At 43.1% G+C, this 20,000-nt stretch overlaps 3 protein-coding genes across 12 annotated transcripts in view; all 3 read right to left on the bottom strand.

The window, feature by feature from the left end:
- spidr (scaffold protein involved in DNA repair) overlaps positions 1 to 5,509 on the bottom strand; it is a 30,418-nt gene extending 24,909 nt beyond the window's left edge. For both annotated transcript variants that reach the window (XM_056596111.1, XM_056596112.1), the window contains exons 1-6: positions 5,309 to 5,509; positions 4,971 to 5,135; positions 4,744 to 4,807; positions 4,215 to 4,406; positions 3,674 to 3,874; positions 2,855 to 2,997 (exon numbers count right to left, since the gene is read on the bottom strand). In XM_056596111.1, coding sequence (XP_056452086.1) covers positions 2,855 to 2,997; positions 3,674 to 3,874; positions 4,215 to 4,406; positions 4,744 to 4,807; positions 4,971 to 5,135; positions 5,309 to 5,326 — 783 coding nt within the window. In that variant the 5' untranslated portion in view covers positions 5,327 to 5,509. The remainder of the gene's footprint in view (positions 1 to 2,854; positions 2,998 to 3,673; positions 3,875 to 4,214; positions 4,407 to 4,743; positions 4,808 to 4,970; positions 5,136 to 5,308) is intronic.
- Positions 5,510 to 5,932: 423 nt separating this feature from the next.
- On the bottom strand, positions 5,933 to 16,729 carry mapre2 (microtubule-associated protein, RP/EB family, member 2). 3 transcript variants are annotated; one of them, XM_056596114.1, is made up of 9 exons: positions 16,568 to 16,729; positions 16,215 to 16,250; positions 14,511 to 14,672; positions 13,073 to 13,200; positions 12,357 to 12,502; positions 11,744 to 11,960; positions 10,400 to 10,542; positions 9,455 to 9,613; positions 5,933 to 7,431 (listed from the first exon to the last, which is right to left on the bottom strand). In XM_056596114.1, exons 3-9 carry the CDS (start codon positions 14,630 to 14,632, stop codon positions 7,330 to 7,332), a joined length of 1,017 nt encoding a protein of 338 aa, XP_056452089.1. In that variant the 5' UTR covers positions 14,633 to 14,672; positions 16,215 to 16,250; positions 16,568 to 16,729; the 3' UTR covers positions 5,933 to 7,329. The 3 variants fall into 3 exon arrangements, with proteins under 3 accessions (XP_056452089.1, XP_056452088.1, XP_056452090.1); XM_056596113.1 differs by lacking the exon at positions 16,215 to 16,250; XM_056596115.1 differs by lacking the exons at positions 14,511 to 14,672; positions 16,215 to 16,250 and having other exon boundaries at positions 16,568 to 16,728.
- Positions 16,730 to 17,486: 757 nt separating this feature from the next.
- Positions 17,487 to 20,000, bottom strand: part of dtna (dystrobrevin, alpha) — a 22,485-nt gene continuing 19,971 nt past the window's right edge. For 4 of the 7 annotated variants that reach the window (XM_056596895.1, XM_056596896.1, XM_056596897.1 and 1 more), the window contains 2 exons: positions 19,973 to 20,000; positions 17,488 to 19,210 (listed from right to left, as the gene is read on the bottom strand). The exon at positions 19,973 to 20,000 is cut by the window's right edge and continues 11 nt beyond it. In XM_056596895.1, coding sequence (XP_056452870.1) covers positions 19,994 to 20,000 — 7 coding nt within the window. In that variant the 3' untranslated portion in view covers positions 17,488 to 19,210; positions 19,973 to 19,993. Of the gene's footprint in view, positions 19,211 to 19,972 lie in introns of all 7 variants that reach the window. The other 3 variants (XM_056596893.1, XM_056596892.1, XM_056596894.1) reach the window with 1 other exon arrangement.

Raw genomic sequence — 20,000 nt, 5'->3', positions numbered from 1 at the left:
CATGTCCTGTGTAAATATGTTTAAAGTTATAAGCAGATCACTTAATATCTGCTTGGAGGATTTTAAACCAATGTGTATGTATGTGTGTGTGTGTATGTGTATGTGTGTGTGTGGTGGGGGGGGGGCGGGGTGTGTGTGGTAGTAGTATTTGATCTGATCAAACACACAAAAGTCAACATCATCCACCGTCGAACTTGCACCTGTAGGTACTGACACCAAATCACCAAATGTCATCACCCAAGTTTCACCCTCAGAAGGAGAACTCTCCAGGGCTCTTGCGGGGCTCGTCAACTCAAACCTATAAGTTGGGCGACAGCGACTTACGTTTGATGTGCTGACGTCAGCACATCGGTGACAAGAGGAAGTGGCCGGGGCCCGCGGGAGAGATAATAATCCACCCGAAAGCTTCCTCTCGAGACTCAAACAGCGGCCTGTGTCATAAGGCTATCTGTCAGCAACGACCCCGTGATGCTGGCAGCACTGTGCTTAACTAGGAGTAAACGCATGCAGACAAGCTCATCACAGTGCTGCCTGTGATGTACTGATCGTTGCGCTTTGCACCAGTTTAAAAAAAAAAAAAAAAAAGCGATGTCAACATTTGATGACCACAATCCTCTTGAGGTTAAAAAAAAAACCACAAAGTCATACCGACCTCCAAGACTGGCTGGCGAAGTTTTACTGTGCCAAGACCGGTTTACACTTCGGCCCTGAGGTGGGCGAGTACATGGAGAAGACAAATTAACACTCCTTTACAGTCTGGGCCATGCCAGCCCTGCCTTCAGCAAACATTGCTCCCAAGTGACTTGTGGCCAACACCGACTTATCCAAGACACCACGGAGTGGGCTACAAGAGGCCTACTCAAAATCAACAGGGTAAACATTAACCCCATGTACATGGGACGAGATAGACGGCAATCAGAGCAACCTGTGGCTTCCAGTATAGCAAGGCTCATTTAGACTCTGATTCAGAGTCTAATTTTAAAAGGACTAAATACAGAACGGTTTGCAGTTAAGAGTCGCCACAAAAGGTAAACACGCGCTGACCACAAATATAATGGTCTGTATAAATATTTGATTTGGACACGGGCTCTGCCTTATTTTAAATGCGTCCATCCAAACCTGAGTTTAAATCAAGTGTCTGTGTAAACTCATCAACTTTTAAAACATTGAAAATAGCGTTTCACAGCGAAGACCATTTGCACTGCTTGTTCAAGACCACATGTGATTTCTCAGCCATTATCATGACACTTAGATACTCCACCTAGTGGAAATTCTAATTTCCAGGGGAATTTCCCTGGCTTAACAAGGGGGATGAACCCAAATTAAAATTGATTTATAAGTGTCAAAGTATCTGACAACACATGCGTATTTGTCAAAATTAGTCTATAAAAGAATAGAAACATTGGATTTGACTTAATAACAATGAATGTCAAATATAAAACATGATTTACCTTTAGTATCGATATTCGTATACAAATTCATAAGATTTCGACAAGCAGTTAGTAGTTGGCTAATACAATTTCTGCATCAAAATAATATAAGAGCTCTAGTATGAGCTGTTATACATATTCATAGTGTATAGTATATGTATGCATGTACAAATGTATGCATGCACAAATGTATTTATGTATGTATGTACAGTATGTATGTACAATACATAGAGCTGTTGGGTGTTTATAGAAAATCTGAAAACTTCCTTCTGACAGGGACGGCTCAATGTGTTTTCCTTTAACAATGTTCAAATAAATAATGCCACTAATTTGAAAAGCTCTCAGAAGAACCACGATATGCATCATTCAAACATTGCCATTACTTCGGTCACCCATATGAGATATGACATCGTCAAAACATCTGGTACAATTCACTTTTCACATATCCCACTCAAATATCAAACTACAATTAAACACCCCTTGAAAAGAATTGTTTCATTCTTTAAAACAACATGAAACGTGTCGACAACACCCAGTGAGCCACACACTAGTCAAGTACTGTGATTATGCTAACCCTTTTGCCCAAACTAGAGTTTGCATAAGAGAGGGTATGACCCCACCTAGTGTCCATAAGAACACCTTTCTGCTAGTTCAATCCCAACGGATTCATCACCATCACCACACTAATGAATAACTCCTAAATACTAACTGAGGGGGCAGCCAGAGGGAATCTCCCTGCCACAGCATAGCATATTTCCAAGCATAACAGGATGTTACCGCCGCATAAACTGAGGAATGTGAAGAGGTCCAGCAGGATTACACTGGAGAGGTACAGCATGCGTATCACTGCCGGCCAGCTGTGCGTTAGCAGATTTACGGGATTAATACGAGAGAGAGTAGGGAGGGAGACAGATTTTGTTCGGCCTTGCTTACGTTCCAAAACGTTGACAATATAATATTAAGTTAATATATACAATTATTAATTGATATGGCGGTTGTATTTTCCTGTATAGAAGACATCTTATTTGTTTTAAGATAGTATTGCTAGTACAATCATATTATTGCGTGGTCATGCAGCAAAGGAATCCTATCGGAAACCTAAAACTCCTCGTTTCCTGTTTCAATATTAGGATTCTTTTTTGAGAGCTGGTGAGGCTTTCAAAGTTTAATTCTAGACAGACCGGTCTACATTATGTTGATTGGAAACCTTTACTCTCTTTTACTGTTTACTAGTGCTGGCTGAGTTAGTGTATGCCAATTAACCTCCGGTGACACGATCGGTTGAAAATCAACCAAGCGAAACTAATTTAATCGCCTATCTGCACTCAGATTTGAGGTCTAGTTCTGAATCTAAAGTCTGATTTGAGAGATCATAGTTGTATAAACCTATTTAACTTCATTTGATACGATTGGCATTGACTTACCCCTGGTGATATAGGTGCTTTCAGGCCCCCGTCGACGGCATGCCGTGGAGATTCACACTCAGATATATGACCCGCACTGTCCCGTTTCAACTGATCAGGAGAGCCGTTCAGATCACTGTCTGAATCAATGATGGGAAGGTCTTCTGAAAATAGAGTCAGAAAACATGAGCAAGGAACAGGCATCCATTCCTCAGCGATCATTTGACAATGCTCCTGTAGCCTAAAATATAAAGCACGGAACAAATGTTTATTAACATAATTCAAACGTCCATGCTTGAGGATTGTGTAACAACGTTTAGTCAAAACTATCAGTGACAATAGTGTATAAAGTAGAGCTAGGTGAGTTGATTATGGGGGCCGATGCCGATATTAGGGCGTAAAAGATTACCGATATCGATATATATCAGCCAATATTAGAAATATAGATATATCTGCCTTTTAAATCTTGGTATGCTGGGGATGGAGCAGGGATTTGGGATTGGCTGCTGTCTCTCAAGCAACGCTTCGGGCCATAGCAACATCCCATTAAAACCATGAGCAACAAGAACCAATAAGCTGTAAGGTGAGGAGCTACCAACCCCCCCACACAGAACTGGATTTAAAACTGTTAGTGTTGGGAGCCTTTACATGGAGGAGCTCTCTCAAGAGGTTTTAGAGGATTTATAAAGAGGGGATTACGTTAGTAAATCGACACTTTTTCTAAAGTTTTCATATCGGCAAACACAAACAGCGATACCGATAAATTAATCGGCCAAACTATAGATCGGTCGGGCTCTAGTATAAAGTCTTCATCAGCGGCCGACGCGGTCTCAGGGGTACCTTCATCAGTGGGTGGCTTGTCGGAGCACTCAACGGCGGCGGTGGGTCGGAGAGTTTTCCTACGCCTCTCTGGTGGTCCGGGAGCCATTGCTCTAGCAAGAGACCGGTCGTGATCTGTATCCGACCGCTCACTCTCACTAGACGACGTCCAGGCGATGTCCAACGGGTCCGCGTCGTCATGGTGACTGGAGATGCTAGGCGCTGCGCGAACCATGGATAAAGAAGATCAGGTTTATTTTGTACTTTGAATGAAGATATCGCTATGGAATCTGGTAACCCCTGACAACAAAATTAACTAGCCTAAGACGAGTTACTGTAAAACTCATGTATGGACCATGAATAAAGACAGCACTGTACCTCTTCACAGTGATTTTGTATTCACCGTCAGACGTATATCGTGATGCATCGTTATAGGATTTTCTAACAATACATTGGTCATCACAGAATCGCTGTATTGCGATATTGTCTGTACCGTGGGCCATGTAACGCGCATCGTATTGTGAGGTACCCTGTGATTCCCACTCCTACTCAGCATCTGTACCTTCACCAACAGGGAGCGCGTGCGATGCTCTGGCGGCTGGTCTCTGTATCTTTCTCTTCCTCTCTTGTCGTTTAGGAGGCACAGCTTTAGCCAGAGACTGCTTCGGACTCTCGTTACCCGACCCCTCATTTTCACTGGAGGTCCACGCTATGTCCACGGGGTCATCGTCATGGTGACCAGAGCTGTCATGCACTAAGTTACCATGGAGAGAGAAAGTATATGAGATCTGACCGACATCTGGTTCAATGAGTCTCATACATTCGCGTCCAACGTGTCCATTACATACTATGCAAGGTACTTGTGTTATGACAATTCTAATCTTATCCTAGCTATCTTTGTTGTATACGGGGAATGGGTTAAACTAACAATTGTTAGGGCTTGGCACTTGGTTCTATGAATATCCTTACTGTACGGACAGTGATATATTGTTGTTTCTCTTTCTTCTGACATATGTACTGTATTGTAAGTCGCTTTGCATTAAATCGTCTGCTAAATGCCCTCAATGTAAATGTAATTCCAGAAAGGGTACCTGAAAAAGAGGCTGGGTCCAACTTCCTGACAGCAGACAATGTCCTTCCAGACGAATGGCCATCCTATAGTAAAAACAAGTGTGTTGCGTCAGTGCATATCTCACATTCAAAACTGAATAACAATTATTAATTAAATAATTTACCTTGAGGATGCGCATGTGTTTATGCACGCCAAATGGAGTGCATAAGTACACTCCACTTGGCGAAAAAACAACAACAACCTTACCTTGACTTTAGGAAGGTCAATAAAGCTCTCCCCACACCTCTCCCACGCCCTGGCGGCTGAGCTGCCGGTGGATGGGGCAGTTAACCCCGCCGCGGAGTTAGCGCTGTTGTGTCCGACCTCATCCGGGAAGACAACACACCTGATGTCCCTGGAGAACTTCTTACGCTACAAGTAGAACATAAACCGAATTGTTTTTCGCAGACAGAAGCAACCCCAACCCCAAAACAAGCACACACTTTGAAATAAATGCGAAAAACCAACACACCCAACTTCTGAGGCAGAGTTTGAATCCAATTTGTAAACATGTAGTTCGCCAGGCTAGCTGTGAGGCTACGTACCTTAAGACATGCTGGCATCTTTCTGGCTCTTATGTTCACATACTGGCGGGGATACAAGGTCAGTTGAGGGGCTGGACCCGTAGTTTACGACATCATCGTTTACCGGTGTCGAAAGGTGTTAGTTAAGCAACTCTGAACGTCTTGGTCAACTGCTACATGGAGGGTACCGCTAGGCTGTGTGCGTTTGTTTTAATGGCCGGGGTGCGCCGGATGGGGGTTAGTATGTCTGTGCGTGAATGTGAATGTACCCTCGTGAATGTACCCGACATAGAAAACAAGCACACATTCATTCAGATTACTTGTGTTCAAAGTTGCGCAATCTGTAAAGTGAATAAGATTCGTGAAAAAACTTGTTTTTTACGTCAGCATATTTTCGCAATTGCAGAACATTTTGACGAAATATTGGATTGAAGTATTGTTTAGTCTGTGGTTGGCTCTGGTTGAAGTCCAATATTGTAATATATGACTACGTGTGTCAATGCGGGTAACAAATCCAAATATTTCAGCGCCATGAATTTTTGATTGTCAATGCTAGCAATTTTTGTTTTCATTCATTCATGCATTCATTCATTAATTTATTTGAAGAACCTCAGGTTGGAGTGACATGAGATTGACACACTCCTTCAGGCTCCCGTAGGTGAAAGGTTTTATTACAGCACGCCGTTCTACACCCGTCAAACATCAAGTTAAACATACAAAAGCTCACTTAACATTGTTTTTTTTTTATTAAATATGTAAAAAGCGGGTCAAGTTATTCACAAATAAAATGCAAACATGCAACACAGTTTGGGGAATGCATAATGAGTGGGACATAAAAAAAACACTATTCATACTTATTGACAGTTTACATTCCTTTTCATTTACACAACAGTATCTGACTAAAGCATTATGGTGCACTGCTGAGTTCAATAATAGTAAATGTAACATTATGAACAGGTAATTACTGGAATATAGCATGTCAAATAACTCAGTGAACTTACACACATCTTTTCTAAGTAGTGTGATTGAAAAATCATTTATAATATATATTATATCCATGGAACAGATATCAGTGGCAATGTGCTGCAAAGTATAAAAACAAAAAACGTTCTCCAACTTGATAAGACTAGGCCACAACAAATGCATTTTCCTCCCCTATGTTTATGACCTACTAATTAACCGGTCATCAAACACCAAGCCATTTTACCAACATTAGTCACACACAATCGGTATGAGTAATACATTTTTGAGCTCACAATTATCTGAAAAATTGTGTTTTATGAAGATAGTCATCGTACAGTCCTAGTTGGTTTTTCAACTCTACACTTTGTTCACAATTAACTGACTGTGTTGTCTCCTCTTCCAAAGGATTCAACGTAAGGTCGTATACTTTAATACTAACGCTAAGGCTTAATAAATATGGTGAAAGTGTGTGGACCAATTGTCCACTCCTAGGTCAAATGTCAGTGCAACACATGGAAGGAGGTTTTATAAGAGCTACTATGAGCCCTTTCAGGGCTTTTTCTTATTGCGTTCGTGTGATTAACGTGGTTGATATGTAAAAAAGACACACAAAAAAATCTGTAGAAAACGAAAGGGAGCGAAGATGCACAAATTAACACTTGTACTGACAGGTAGAAGTTACCCGTCTGGACTTCAGCATGTCCTCATATTCAGGAATCTGATTGACCTGTCAACAGCCACACACACACACACACCGTCCATGGAAACTCCTGTGATGGTCTGAGCTTGTCTGCGCGTGGAGGTAAAAGTGACCCAAACCGGCCATGGGCAGTTCACCAACAATCAGAAAAACACAGAATATCAACTGGCAGGATTTAAGAAAAATCATGAACTGAAAAAGAACGGATGGTGGGTTCTTTCTGGGGAGGGGGGGGGGGGCGGGTTGGGGGCATTGCTTCATTTGCTCAGTCTTCAAGAGAACAAAAATAAAGAAACCACGGTGGAAAAACTTAAAATCCTTTGACGGTTGTTGTCACTATAAAAGAAGGGCGTGGGGTTGCAGTGAGCGAGGACAACAGTCAGTATTCATCCTGTTCTGCCTGGTCGTCTGGTACCTCCTCCTGGGCCAGCTGTGGGTCGGCCTCTTCTCCGTCCCCCTCAGCCAGCTCCCCAGCCCCCTCCTGAAAGACAATGTATGGTTGACGGCTATGTAGTCTGGCTGAACGGAAGTGGACAGCGTCTATTGCCTAGCGTCGGATTTGGCCGCGACTCCTCCCCTTCCGGTTGCTGGCGTTCCCGTATTGTACTCCCCCTCAAACTCGGAAACTAGGCAGTATGGCGAGTTTTGAAGAGGACTTTGACGGCGCTGTAAAGTTGGCATGTTTGACTCTTTCCGTCGAAAATTGCAAAGAACTGCAAAAGATTTGCTTACAGCATTTGCTGAGGAAGAAAGGTGTTCTATTTTGCATGGACACCGCTGCTCCTTCCCGGGCTTAGCCCCGCCCTAGACGATTGTGATTGGGTTAAAGAAATAAAAACAGGCCCGCCCAGTTTCCCCACGGATAGACGGCTCGAGGTAGCGTGGCTCCAGACCATTCTACTTGCTGTAGTTTGGTCTGGCTTTGCGAGACTAACGGCTATGTAACCTAAATTGGCCTGGTCAATAACCCTTGTGGTTAGTTCAGGAGGCAGAGCGGGTTCACTTGTAACCGGAAAGGTCGCTAGTTCGATCCCCGGAGCGTCACGGTCAGCACGACATCTCACCCTAAAACTGCTCCGGAACGAGCTGGCTGCCTCCTGGAATGGTTTACTCCGCAGTTGGTGGGAAAATGTGTGTGTGAATAAGTTGCTTTGGATAAAAGCATCTGCTTGATGCCCTAAATGTGAAAACAGCATCATCTCTGGTTGAACATGGATGAATGGTTTCTCTGTCTGATACACTCAGTTTACAGTCGATTGGTTGTTCAGTTGAGGGTGTGGTGTGGTGAGTGTCAGCACCGTAGTAGCATGAGTTTTGTTCGGCGATGTGTGACCCGTTTTTGAGTAATGTGTGTGATGTATTTTTTTTCATTCACAACCAAGTTGTCTGTCAATTGCATGTAATCATGCATAAAAGCTTTTCAAATGGACATTTTTGAAATATAAATGTGGAAACGAAAATTGGTGATGTTTGTTAGTGTCTTTCTTATCACTCCGCAAGTAGTCCGCTAACTTATCAACCCCAGCGTGTCCGGTTGCTAAGCGACGTCAACGTCTTTGGCGGACTATTTCTCTGCTGATCGCTTATTTTTCCCGATTATGACCGGCGTTCTGTTCATTATCCCTTGCGTAACAGCACTCTCTCTCTCCCAACAGTCTTGGCTGCGCACTCTCATCCAAATACGTATTGTTTTCGGCAGAGGAGGGGGTAGATATAAAGACCGGACGAGAAACTGACGTTGCTTTGCTGTCTTTCATCTTATTTGAAGCAGCAGGCAGAGAAAAGCTCTCTCCTGCTGGGCTTTCATTAAAATCAAATACATAAAAATGTCGCAGCCAGTCCAGATGTGTCAGGTGTGCGCTAGAGAAATACGAACATACGCTTACCACTTTTGTAAATGCCATATATATAGTACATTCGGATCGCATGATAGGAATAGAGCTATTCTGATGACAAATCGGATCAAAAGTGTCCATGTAAACGCGGCTAGTGTGTTGGATTCATGTCAATGTGTATTTAGAGACATTTCAATTTGTGGAAAAAATTGCAGGGGGAATATAAAAAATAAGTCTAATCAACCAAAACTTTCGCGACCCCCCTGCAGTACCTCCACAGACCCCCTAGGGGTTGCAGGCCCCCCTGTTGAAGACCTCTGTCCTAGAGTGTGTTCTCATCAATACGTAAAGGACAACAAGGCCTTGGCACTTAATGTACGCACTTATTGGATGTTGAACGTCCTGGTACTTAATGTATGCACTTATTGTACGTTGTACGTCCTTTTAAAAATAGTACTTAGCATTGTGTAGTATCTTATACTAGCCATCTTTGTTGTATACGGGTAATGGGTTAACCTCACAATTGTTAGTGCTTGGCGCTGGGTTCTATGAACATCCTTACTTTACCGACAGCGGTATATTGTTTCTCCTTCTGACAAATGAGACACTTTGGATAAAAGCGTCTGCTAAATGCCCTGAATGTAGATGTGAATGCAGAGTCAGACTGACCTGTTCGTCTGCAGAGTAGAGGACCTCCATCAGTCGGTCCACAAAGGGGGCGTTCTCCTCCCCTTGCTCCTGGCACAGCACCTCCACCTCGCGCAGTTTGCTGAAGTAGAAGTCTCGCTCCTTCTCCACCCCTTCCAACGCCAGCTTCAGTGTACTCATCTGGGAGGAGTCGCGGGTTAAAATTAAAGCAATGTTCGAGATCAACCACACACCGTTTTAGCTAATGGAAACACAAACGTCGATATTTTTGTAGTCTGCTGTGATGCTGTCGGATCAATACATTGAATTCACACTGCCCTATGTATGCAGAGTACTTCACAAAGCACAAGGACTCCATTGAAAACAATTTCCATTCAGCCGAAAAGACGTGGCCTTGTTTATGACAGCTAGTCTATAATTTGTGAAGCACTAGAGGAAATGTGATGTTTACGCATTGATGGTTGGATTATTCTGGAAATCATGCATTTAAAATCAACGACCCCACCACTAAGTAAGAAATATAATACACACACAAAGCATCACTTTTTCAAATCCAGTAACATCATTTTACATAAACTGCATCCACAAACATACTATCCAAGGGAATATTTTACTAGGAGCAACATTTCCTTTTGCAAAGATACTTTTCTATTAACATCTATGAACACAGTATGTCATAAGAGAGAAACAGCTTGGTGATTTACGATTAATGATTAAAGATTTTATAACCACAGTAAATAAAGTCTTCATAAGAGGGTACACTACGTGAGACATATCAATTGTTTGTGCTTTCACTTTGCTAATATCTACGTCCAAAACCCAAAGAATGTGTGCTTTCCTAACCTTGAATCGTAACAGGCCCCTCGATCTTCTCGATCTTCCCCTCACCTCCAGAAGAGTTCATCCAGAACATGCCTCCATGCATACAAACAATACAGGGTCAACAAAGGGGGGCAGTAAACCTACCTGTTCATTCAGAAGTGTGACCTGGACCTCCAGTTCCTTCTCTCCCTTAGCCGGGGTGGACGGCCCAGGGATCTTTTTGGCAGACGAGGGTCTAGATGACGGTGTTACAGACTTAGCTATAGTACAAGTGGGCCTGGAGACTCCTAAAGGAAACATCAGTGGTATATCAGATGCATTCACATTTAGATTTAGGGCATTTAGCAGACACTCTTATCCAAAGCGACTTACAATAAGTACATTTGTGATAAGAAGTGCAACAATATATCGCTGTCGGTACAGAAAGGATGCAAGAGTGCAAGTACAACAATCGCTAGGCTAACCCATTCCCCGTGTTACAGCAATGATAGCAGCTACTGCAGTTGCTACACAGTTAAGTACTATAATACAATACAATGCAATCTGTTTTGCAGGACGGCAGGACGTGGACGTGTTATTTATAGCAGACACTTACTAAGACACGCAACGGTATATAGAATGTACCGGTTAACAAGTTCAAAGACAGAGATGAAACTTTTACACTCTAACCAACCCAAAGTCCAGCTACCAATATATAGCGTTTAGACATAATTAATCGATTAAAATAATATTGTTTCAGGCAAGTTCTTCAAGTTTAAAACTGGAACTTCCAACAGTACCACTGGCCAAACAATGAATATTTCTTTGCCTAGAGTGTAACACAATGGAAGCTTAGTCAGCCTGCTTGCATTGTCATGTTAGTTTACGATGATTAACAACAGTTGTGCTATCTGCCTCTCCATTGTGAAAGAAACCATCGCACATGTATGTTATCTATCTACCTATATTGCGGCTGAGCGGGATTATAAACAGTGGGATAACATGACACAGCTGGAATAACAGGAACTCTAAATCATGGAATGAACTGTCTGCTCTTTTAGACGGCAATGCAAAAACACAGGCTGGATAACTGGCAGCCAAAAAAAGGAGGTCAAATTAACTGTCCAATCAGAATGAAATCCACTGATGGAGACAAACTGTAAAAAATATTTCAGTTCCAGGTATGCTGATGGGTCCATCAGCATACCTGGAATTACATTTTACGCCATAATCTCCCATGGCTGCTGAGATATCTTCTTAGGCTTTAGGAGGATATCAACAAGAAGAGGCATCCACATTGACCACAAGATATGTGAAATAGAATCATCTGTCTAATTTATACCATGTAGATGCAATATTTTAAGCAAAGCACCTTAGTTACAAAGGTGCATAACCTGTACAACCTTGATAGCTAAGTCCAGGTTATCGCCGTTCTTTTCGTTATCAGGTGACTCCCACCCACTAACACCACTGTCCCTTTGGTTCTCCAGGTGATCCACATCCACCTGCCTGCTGTGGGGGAGCTGGCTGCGTGGAGGGACTTCTTGGGCAGGTTGAAGATCTGCTCTCCAGGGTCGGGAGGGGGGATGGCGTCCTGACCCTGCCTGGCCTGTACCGGGTCGTACTCTTTGCCGTCGTAGTTCGCGTCGAAAAACCTCTTGAACCACTGGATGAAGTCCAGGTTGTCCTGAAACCTCCCCTTGACCAGCTTCTCTACGGGAATAATCTGGGAGGAGGGTGAGATGCAGGGGGTTCAAACGTCAGGGACACAACAAGAGCGAGCCTTTAAATGGTAAATGGACTGCATTTATGCTGCGCTTCTCTAACCAGTGGCCACTCAAAGCGCTTTTCAATATTGCCTGACATTCGCCCATTCATGCACACATTCACACACCGACGGCGGTGTCAACCACACAAGGCGACAGCCAGCTCGTCGGGAGCGGTCAGGGTGAGGTCTTTTGCTCAGGGACACCTCGGCACTCGGCTAGGAGGAGCCGGGGATCGAACCAGCAACCTTCCGGTGACCAGCCGACCCGCTCTACCTCCTGAGCAACATGCCGCCCATTTACAAGTACATCAATGCATAGTAACAATAAGGATATGAGGATTCTCTCCGACTCACCTTGTCCACATTCACCCTTTTAAATGAGGCCTGCAACACTTTCCAATTGTGGATGTACTCATGCTCCAGTTTAGCTTGGAACTTGACCTTCTTAAGACTGACGCAGCCAGGAAAAAGTAAATCCATGAACTGGCAGTAGGCCGCTCCTAGATATGGAATACAATCACAAACAGTCAAAACCTTGGGGATTCATAAGGGATACGGGGAATTAACTCCCACTCATAGCCTAGTTGAATCTTTCTAGATAATCACCTCTCTCCAATAGCATGATTGTTATTATCGCTTTTGTGAAATAAGGCTAAATGCTTTAACAACAGTGAAACAGTCTGTGTTGTTAATATGGGCTAAGTGAAGTAGGGGATAAGCCACGGTAATGTCTTCTTAAAAGCCCACTGGAATTGACATACTTTAAGAGTGTGTGAGGCGGGGCGACAGACAGGAGTGATTGTGATTAGATTACTGGGACCCAGCAGCAGGACATGCCCGTTTGCAAGCTTTATTTATAGACGCCTCCCAGTCCCCCACCAAGAATAGGTGACTGCGTTACTCAGATTGATTTAACTTTATCACTGTGTCAAGCCGAGGCACTTGTTAGCTACGTAGTAATTAGTGCCTCTTACATGTCTGTTACCAGTCTTACCCAGCTTATCGAAAAACAGTTGGCACGCACCCATGACAACAATCCCACCCTCCCTCCGGTTAAAACGGGATCTTACCTGATGACAGCTGCTCCACTTTTGTGTAGTTTAGGCTCAGAATATCATTAACCCAGGCAGTTATGTCATGCCTGCTCATAGTCTCCTGGGTTATTGAGGTAGAATATACGTTGACCGCCATCCCCCAACTGCAAGAGATGAATGAATACATTCTAATAAAGTCATGGTAAGGCCATACCTTCCAGCTTAGTACATCAAGCAATGCAAACCATGCATTTGAATCGTACGTTACAGATGTTGTTACGCCTTTAATACTTGGGTATTTAAGACACTTGAAATTAAGGGGCATAGGAACGGGTTACGAATTGGGATATTGATTTTGTCTTGGTTAAAGGGGCCAAGGTAACACAACGCACCACCACTTATTCTCTATTGTGGTAGTGAACAAGTTAATCCAACTTCTGTAACGCTTCTGTCCCAAATCACCATAATGCATCTTTAACACATTCAGCAAAGAAATCGCTTCCACAAGTCATAACACATTGTCTTAATGCGTTATTCCTCGATAATATCCCAAATATTAAACACGCAGGCCACAATCAGTGCAGTTATTGAAACCTGCATTTCTCCTCCGAATTCCAAACCAAAACAGACCATCTCCCAACACAGGGTGTCTGGCTGTGCACCGAAGGAGGACCTGACGAAATTGCATGAAAGGCTGCATATTTTTTTGACCTTCGTGCAGCCCAGTTCGTATTCGTTGCGCTGTTTTTCGCGCACAAGTGCAAACACTCAATCCAAACCGGAGCCCTTGCCACATCCATGCAGGAGGAGAGGCTCCACCGACGGGCTGGGGAGGAGGGAGCAGACTGGCCCAGCCGTTCCCATGTCAACAAAGCGGATGTACTGTTAGCTTTGTTAGCCATGCAGTAATAGCCGATCATGGGGGCTGTGTTGACGCTCGGCTAAATGTCCATTGTAAAACCTCACGTCAAGGGTCGAACATGCAACCGGGCATCTATAGAGCCGCAACCGAATGCATGTTTGATCACACCGTTTGCTGCCATCAAACACCGAGCAGCATGACCTGCTCTGATGAATAAATGCCATTCTGTTGATGAGGGTGGCTGTCCATTCCCATAGCATTTGACACGTCGGTGATTGTGATCACTTCGATTCGGTGCTATTCGTCTACGAGTAAAGCATACAGTATACCCTGCAGCGGGGACCCCCATCAGACAGTATCCTCTTATATAATTGTGCTGAAAAAAAAACAACCATGGATGGGCCTTTAGCGATTTGCGCCATGGCTCCAATGACAGGACTAGATAATAACAGAGGGCACGATGCGCCTTTACGACGCACACGCAAAACCAGCCAACGAAGAGATGCACATCACCGTAAAAATCAAAATGAAACTGCAGCTATGATCAATCCCGTTTACGTCTCGCAGGCGTTATTATGAGACGGGATCAGATGCGGCATTACACGCGTTTACCTGTAGGCGCGCTCTCCTCGCACTGTGTTCTTTCTGTAGGGAATGATGTTGGATCCGTTGTCCTGGACCATGTCGTTGTTGTTCTCTCCATTTGGGGAAAGTACTTGGGTGGGACCAGGCATCGGGCCTCTTTAATAGTGAACAGATTATAGTCTGTTCCCCCTGTGCAGAAAGGACGATGGAAAAGCCTAAGAAAGTGCCGCACCTCAGGCTCGTTCCGTCTGCGTGTTCTTCACAGATCTCCGCCCGGTGACGTCGCTGCGCCCTGCCCACGTGACTGCAAGGGGTGGCCGCCTGTTCCTTTTTATAGTGGGATGTTTCACCCGGTGTGAATCTGATCTGATCTCATCATCAGCCATCAGGAGGAAAGCACGTCTGACACGAACTGCATTTTGGTTTTTCTCAAATAGGATGGCCTTTGGTTGTTAATCAAGTGATCTGCAGTGATTGAATGATCACATAATGAAAGGCAAATGCAACCTTTCCGCTTCTTACAAGGAATAGGTGTTACAATTTGCAGTAGAAGATGCATACAGTCGATGGATGTGTGCTGAAACAGTGAGTAGCTGACCTTTGAGGATTGTAGTACTACTGAAACTCACTCAAACCTTGTGCCTAGGGCAAAGCTGCGATACAGACATCCACACATTCAGCATTAAAACGTCCCCCGACCCAGTCTCTCAGGCTTCTAATTCTGGAACCTGAACAGTAAGGCCCGATCGAATACATTGGACATATTAAATGGTTTTGCTCGGTTTATGCACATTGGCTCTTAAAAGCTTAGATAGCAGACCGATGTGCAGGAAGCAGCAGGCCTGATGAGGGCTAAGATGTGTGACTATTACAAGCACATAGCCATGTTATGCTATGGGAATAATAACATGTGTTAAATGTTAAAAATCCACGATGCACGAGACAATCGCAAACAGACTACTACTACTACTAGTACTACAAATTACGCTTTCATAATCCAAAAGCAATACTGTGGCTACTAGCTAATACTGTGCCAACCGTGCACGTCACTACCACTAGATCCCTCCAAAGAATCAGACACCGTACAACTAATACCCTGCTGGCAATACTATGCATGCACACGTCTGCAAGATCACACGTCTGCATTCTTCAGAAAAAACAGCCCAACGAGGAACACACACACAATCCAAAGAAGTCATCGGATGGAAAACCCTTAAACTACAAAGAGCGGTGATTCACTCCCCCGGAAAGTGTTGTACAAACCCGTCGTTTTTGTTTTTTTTATGAACAAGTCGGTCACGTTACCACTATTTACTATGCAACGTGGAAAGTTGCATAAACGCTGAATATGCAATATAAACCGACCTTCATGTGTGTGTGTGTGTGTGTGTGTGTGTGTGTGTGTGTGTGTGTGTGTGTGTGTGTGTGTGTGTGTGTGTGTGTGTGTGTGTGTGTGTGTGTATGTGTGTGTGTGTGTGTGTGTGTGTGTGTGTGTGTGTGTGTGTGTGTGTGTGTGTGTGTGTGTGTGTGCCCTGTTGTCAACTCAAAAGCACACACGCAAAAAACTAGTTGTTCAAAGGTTATGCAAATGTTGTAGGGCACCCATGTCAGAGCTCAGAGGAAGTCGTGCATAAGCAAAGGCACCACGTCAAAACTTGCCCACACACTCACAACTTCACAAACAGAGTCACAACTTAACCAATACGGTCCATGCAAGAACACAGTTCATACCTGTAATGTCGCGAGAACCAAGACAGAGTCTAGGACCTGAACGGACAGAGATCTGTCACTGAAGCTATGTTATAACATTATACTAACACACGTTCAGGTGAAACCCGAGTTCCCTGCTGTTGTGCATTTTGGAATTAATTAATTCATTTGATTTTTGGCATTGAGTTCAACAAATAGTAATGTGTGTGTGCCTGCACTTTGACAGAACCAGCCGCCACACACACAACAGCAGCAGAGCCTGCAAACGCACAAAGTAATCGATGCATGGGGGAAGCTGTGTGATCCATCTCTCGGACTACTTTAGGAAGAGTAATTTCTGGACAAAAAAAAGCATAATAGTTGATTTGACTCACCAGTGAACTCAGATCCTATCCTCAGGTTACACGGTGTTAAAAAATCGGCTCTTTTCCTGAGTCACCCCACCCTCGACTGTGCGTTCGCACCGATTCGTGCCGGACGATGACGAGAACAACGCACCCCTGTTTGATTCGGTAAGACGACACCGCGGAGGCCACTCATTGGTCGGTTTCTGACATCTGCTCTGAGTCCAACCAGTCATATCGCGATGCGTTGCTTCGTGAACGCGGTTGACAGTTCCCTCCACATCTACACATATGTCACTTTCCTTTTGATTCGGCCTTACATGCCTTATCAATTATTATATATTGTATAAATCTATAGATATATACAATATATCAATATATAAATACAATGCATAACATATCTATAACATATACATATATAAACAAATATATAATGTAATGTAACGTAGTATATATTCATATTTACATAGGTACATTTATTTTTAAATTATTTTTTCAAGTTTAGATTGATTTGCAGCAGTGCAATCATTTATCTATTAACACAATGTACAGTTTACTGTAATCGTAGCAGCTGCTCGCCACACGGTGATCCAGCAGTTACAGCCCCTACATTCCTCCAGAGCATAGAAATATAGGACTAGACAATCGCCTCGGGGCAAACAGTTGTACCCTGGCGCACCCTGTTTTCTAATCAGGCCGGGGTTTTTGAACGGTAGCGACTGCGCATGCTCGTAATTATTTTTGGTGAGGACTTCTTCATAGCCTCGAGATAATGAAACAATTCCAAATAAAGATCATGCCGTTATCACGGAGTCTGCACGCTTCCGGCCTAGTGGTTTTCCTGAAATGAGAATGAGGTGGTGGTGGTGGTGATGGGGGAAGGGGTTGTTATGTATGTTCTTTTTTCCTAAATAATATATATTTGAAATAAGGAATATACAGTAAATTGTGTTGACTTCTGGTTTTAAACCATAGGGTTTTAGAGATCCATCTCCGGAAAATGCTTTTAAATATGAATATGGATTGGAAGTAGACTACAGGAATTGTTTTATTGAATTAACTGAAGGTTTCTGGTAGGCCTTGTGGTCTATTAAACATCTATTTATGGCTGTTTGGTTTTAATTAACTCAGATATACCGTCCCGTACTGCTGAGAGAGGGAAATCTTGAACATTCCCACTATGGAGCGTTAAAACTGCATGGTTGCTCGTACGTTACGTCATAAACCCTCTGAATAATAGACGCTAGGTCAGGGGAACCACAGAGCTTATAGGACAGGTAATGAATGTATCGCCAGAAACAGACCGACTGAAGTGTATCAGGCTGGGATGAGGAGGAGAAACGGCTCAGACTTCACAAAATGGTGATACAGTGTCAACACTTTATTATGCATCTCCGCCATGCAAAGTCACTTAAAAGAACTAACTAAAAGAAAAGAATAATTAAACCAGATATATTTCACAAATTTCAGATTTAAGATGAACTTTCCATTTATTTTCGTAGCTGGGTTATGGTGTATGGACCGCCCAGAAGGGGCAGGAGCCAGGTGTGTGTACTGTATGTGTTTGTACGCGCGTGTGTAACAGTGATTCATGTGAGGGACGAACAGGCTACCATTTTGGTCATAAAATAAATGCAAATTAAATAATATGGGAAACAAACCTTCATCTATTTCTCTTTCAAGGGAGTATTAAAAAAGAAAAATGGTCTTTTCTGATGTAAAACATTTTGTTTCAGAGTAAATTTGGAATTCTTGCAAATGACTTTCTTTGAATTTCTTTTCATTGAATTTCTATATTCTTCAAGCATTATCCGCTGTGTTTCAAAGCTGTGAAAACCCAGAATCGCCTGGGTTCATCGACATCAGACATCAAACGAGACAACATCTGTGAGCAGACGCTTCTTGCTTTATCCAGTGATGGAAAGCCACATTTCCTTAGACTCGTCTACGGTCTGTTAGAATGTGGCTAACAGCTTGTTAGCTCCAGCTTGTTAGCCGCAGAGAATGTGGCTAACAAGCCTGTTAGCCACATTCTCTGCCGGGATTCTGAATAAATTCCAGAGAGAGGTCACTTAATCAGCCACGGCTGTATGCACAATCCCTGACCTGTGTCTCAAACCCAATCCACGCTCCTAGGAAATACTTTGACCCAACAAAAGCACAAAAGTTGGTCAAGACCAGTTATAACACAGCAAATCTATTGGGAAAATCCGGTCGTATATCGACTAGAATTATATTCTCAGTTTATATGGTCTTTGTGAGTCACATAATCTTTTTTTTTTTTTTATCATGCTGAATAGAACAACCAAGTAATGAACCCAGTCTTTGTTTTTAGAAATGAGGTAACTTAAACTTCACGGTTTGTCAGCTCGTATAACGAAACATAATGTCCACATAATAGCCAGACAACTCATTCAAAACTAGGGTAAGAAGTAGACATTTTCCGATGTTGTGTATTTATGGCACCTGTGGTAAAATAGACTGCTCAGCAATTCATTAGTTCTCCTCTTCATTTCACAGTATTGTCTCAAACATGTAGTGGGTTTAAAAATATACCTCTGAACAACTGTAATCTATGGTTGGTCTTGAAATCTCCCAATCTTCACTTCTTCATGAGCCTCTGTGTCATTTCCTCCTGCATCGTCTTCTGCTGTTCCTTCTCCTATTGCTTATCTGTCAAGAGAACAGTGGTTGGTGTTGTAAACATGGACAGATACAGAATACAGAAATAGTCTGGGAGCATTTCAAACATTGCAACCTTGCAATCACGCCATCATCAGTTGTGTAATGCCATGCAACTGTTTTTGTTTTTCCCCCCCAAGGGGTTGCATTAAAATAGCCATGTGTTGGAGACTATCCCTCCTCATCTCATCTGCTGGTATTAAACTCTGGGCTTATTCCTCCGTCGCTTCCGTTTGCAGGCCCATAATGACTGCTCTCTCAAATCAGGGAATCTGTTTACTTTGATGGATTACTTAACAGCACTACGACAATACAAACACGCAGCATGTTGCAAACGCCACGCGGTCGACGCCCACCGCTCGCAAGACACTGTTACAGTATTACCCGTTACTACCCCCTATTCGGAGCACGTTTTCCACTCCTCTGAGATAAGTAATCGTCGTTTATCTCCCATACATTGTTTAAAGTCTAATTAGGTTTAGTGTATTAGTCTGACACCCCATTTTAATAATTTGCTCAGTAGGGAGGATCGCGGATGTTGGATATTCTTCCCTAGGTTGGAGAAGCGTAGCATTATTCTGATCATCTCCTATTTCCATTCATGGTATCTTTTTTCACTTGAAATTAAATGATTATGATTTACTTTTCTTAGCGGCAGCTATGTCTTGTGACATGTACTGTAAACATGAATATGACGTGTAGGTTTGGAGTTATATCATTTCATGTCAATTAAGGATAAGATCAAATACTTACCGGAAATGTGAACAACCATGGTCACTGT

The sequence above is a fragment of the Gadus chalcogrammus genome, chromosome 8 (genome assembly GCF_026213295.1).
Source record: "Gadus chalcogrammus isolate NIFS_2021 chromosome 8, NIFS_Gcha_1.0, whole genome shotgun sequence".
Classification (NCBI taxonomy): domain Eukaryota; kingdom Metazoa; phylum Chordata; class Actinopteri; order Gadiformes; family Gadidae; genus Gadus; species Gadus chalcogrammus.
Note: the sequence above shows the minus strand (reverse complement) of the source record. Positions and strands in the feature narration are given on the sequence as shown.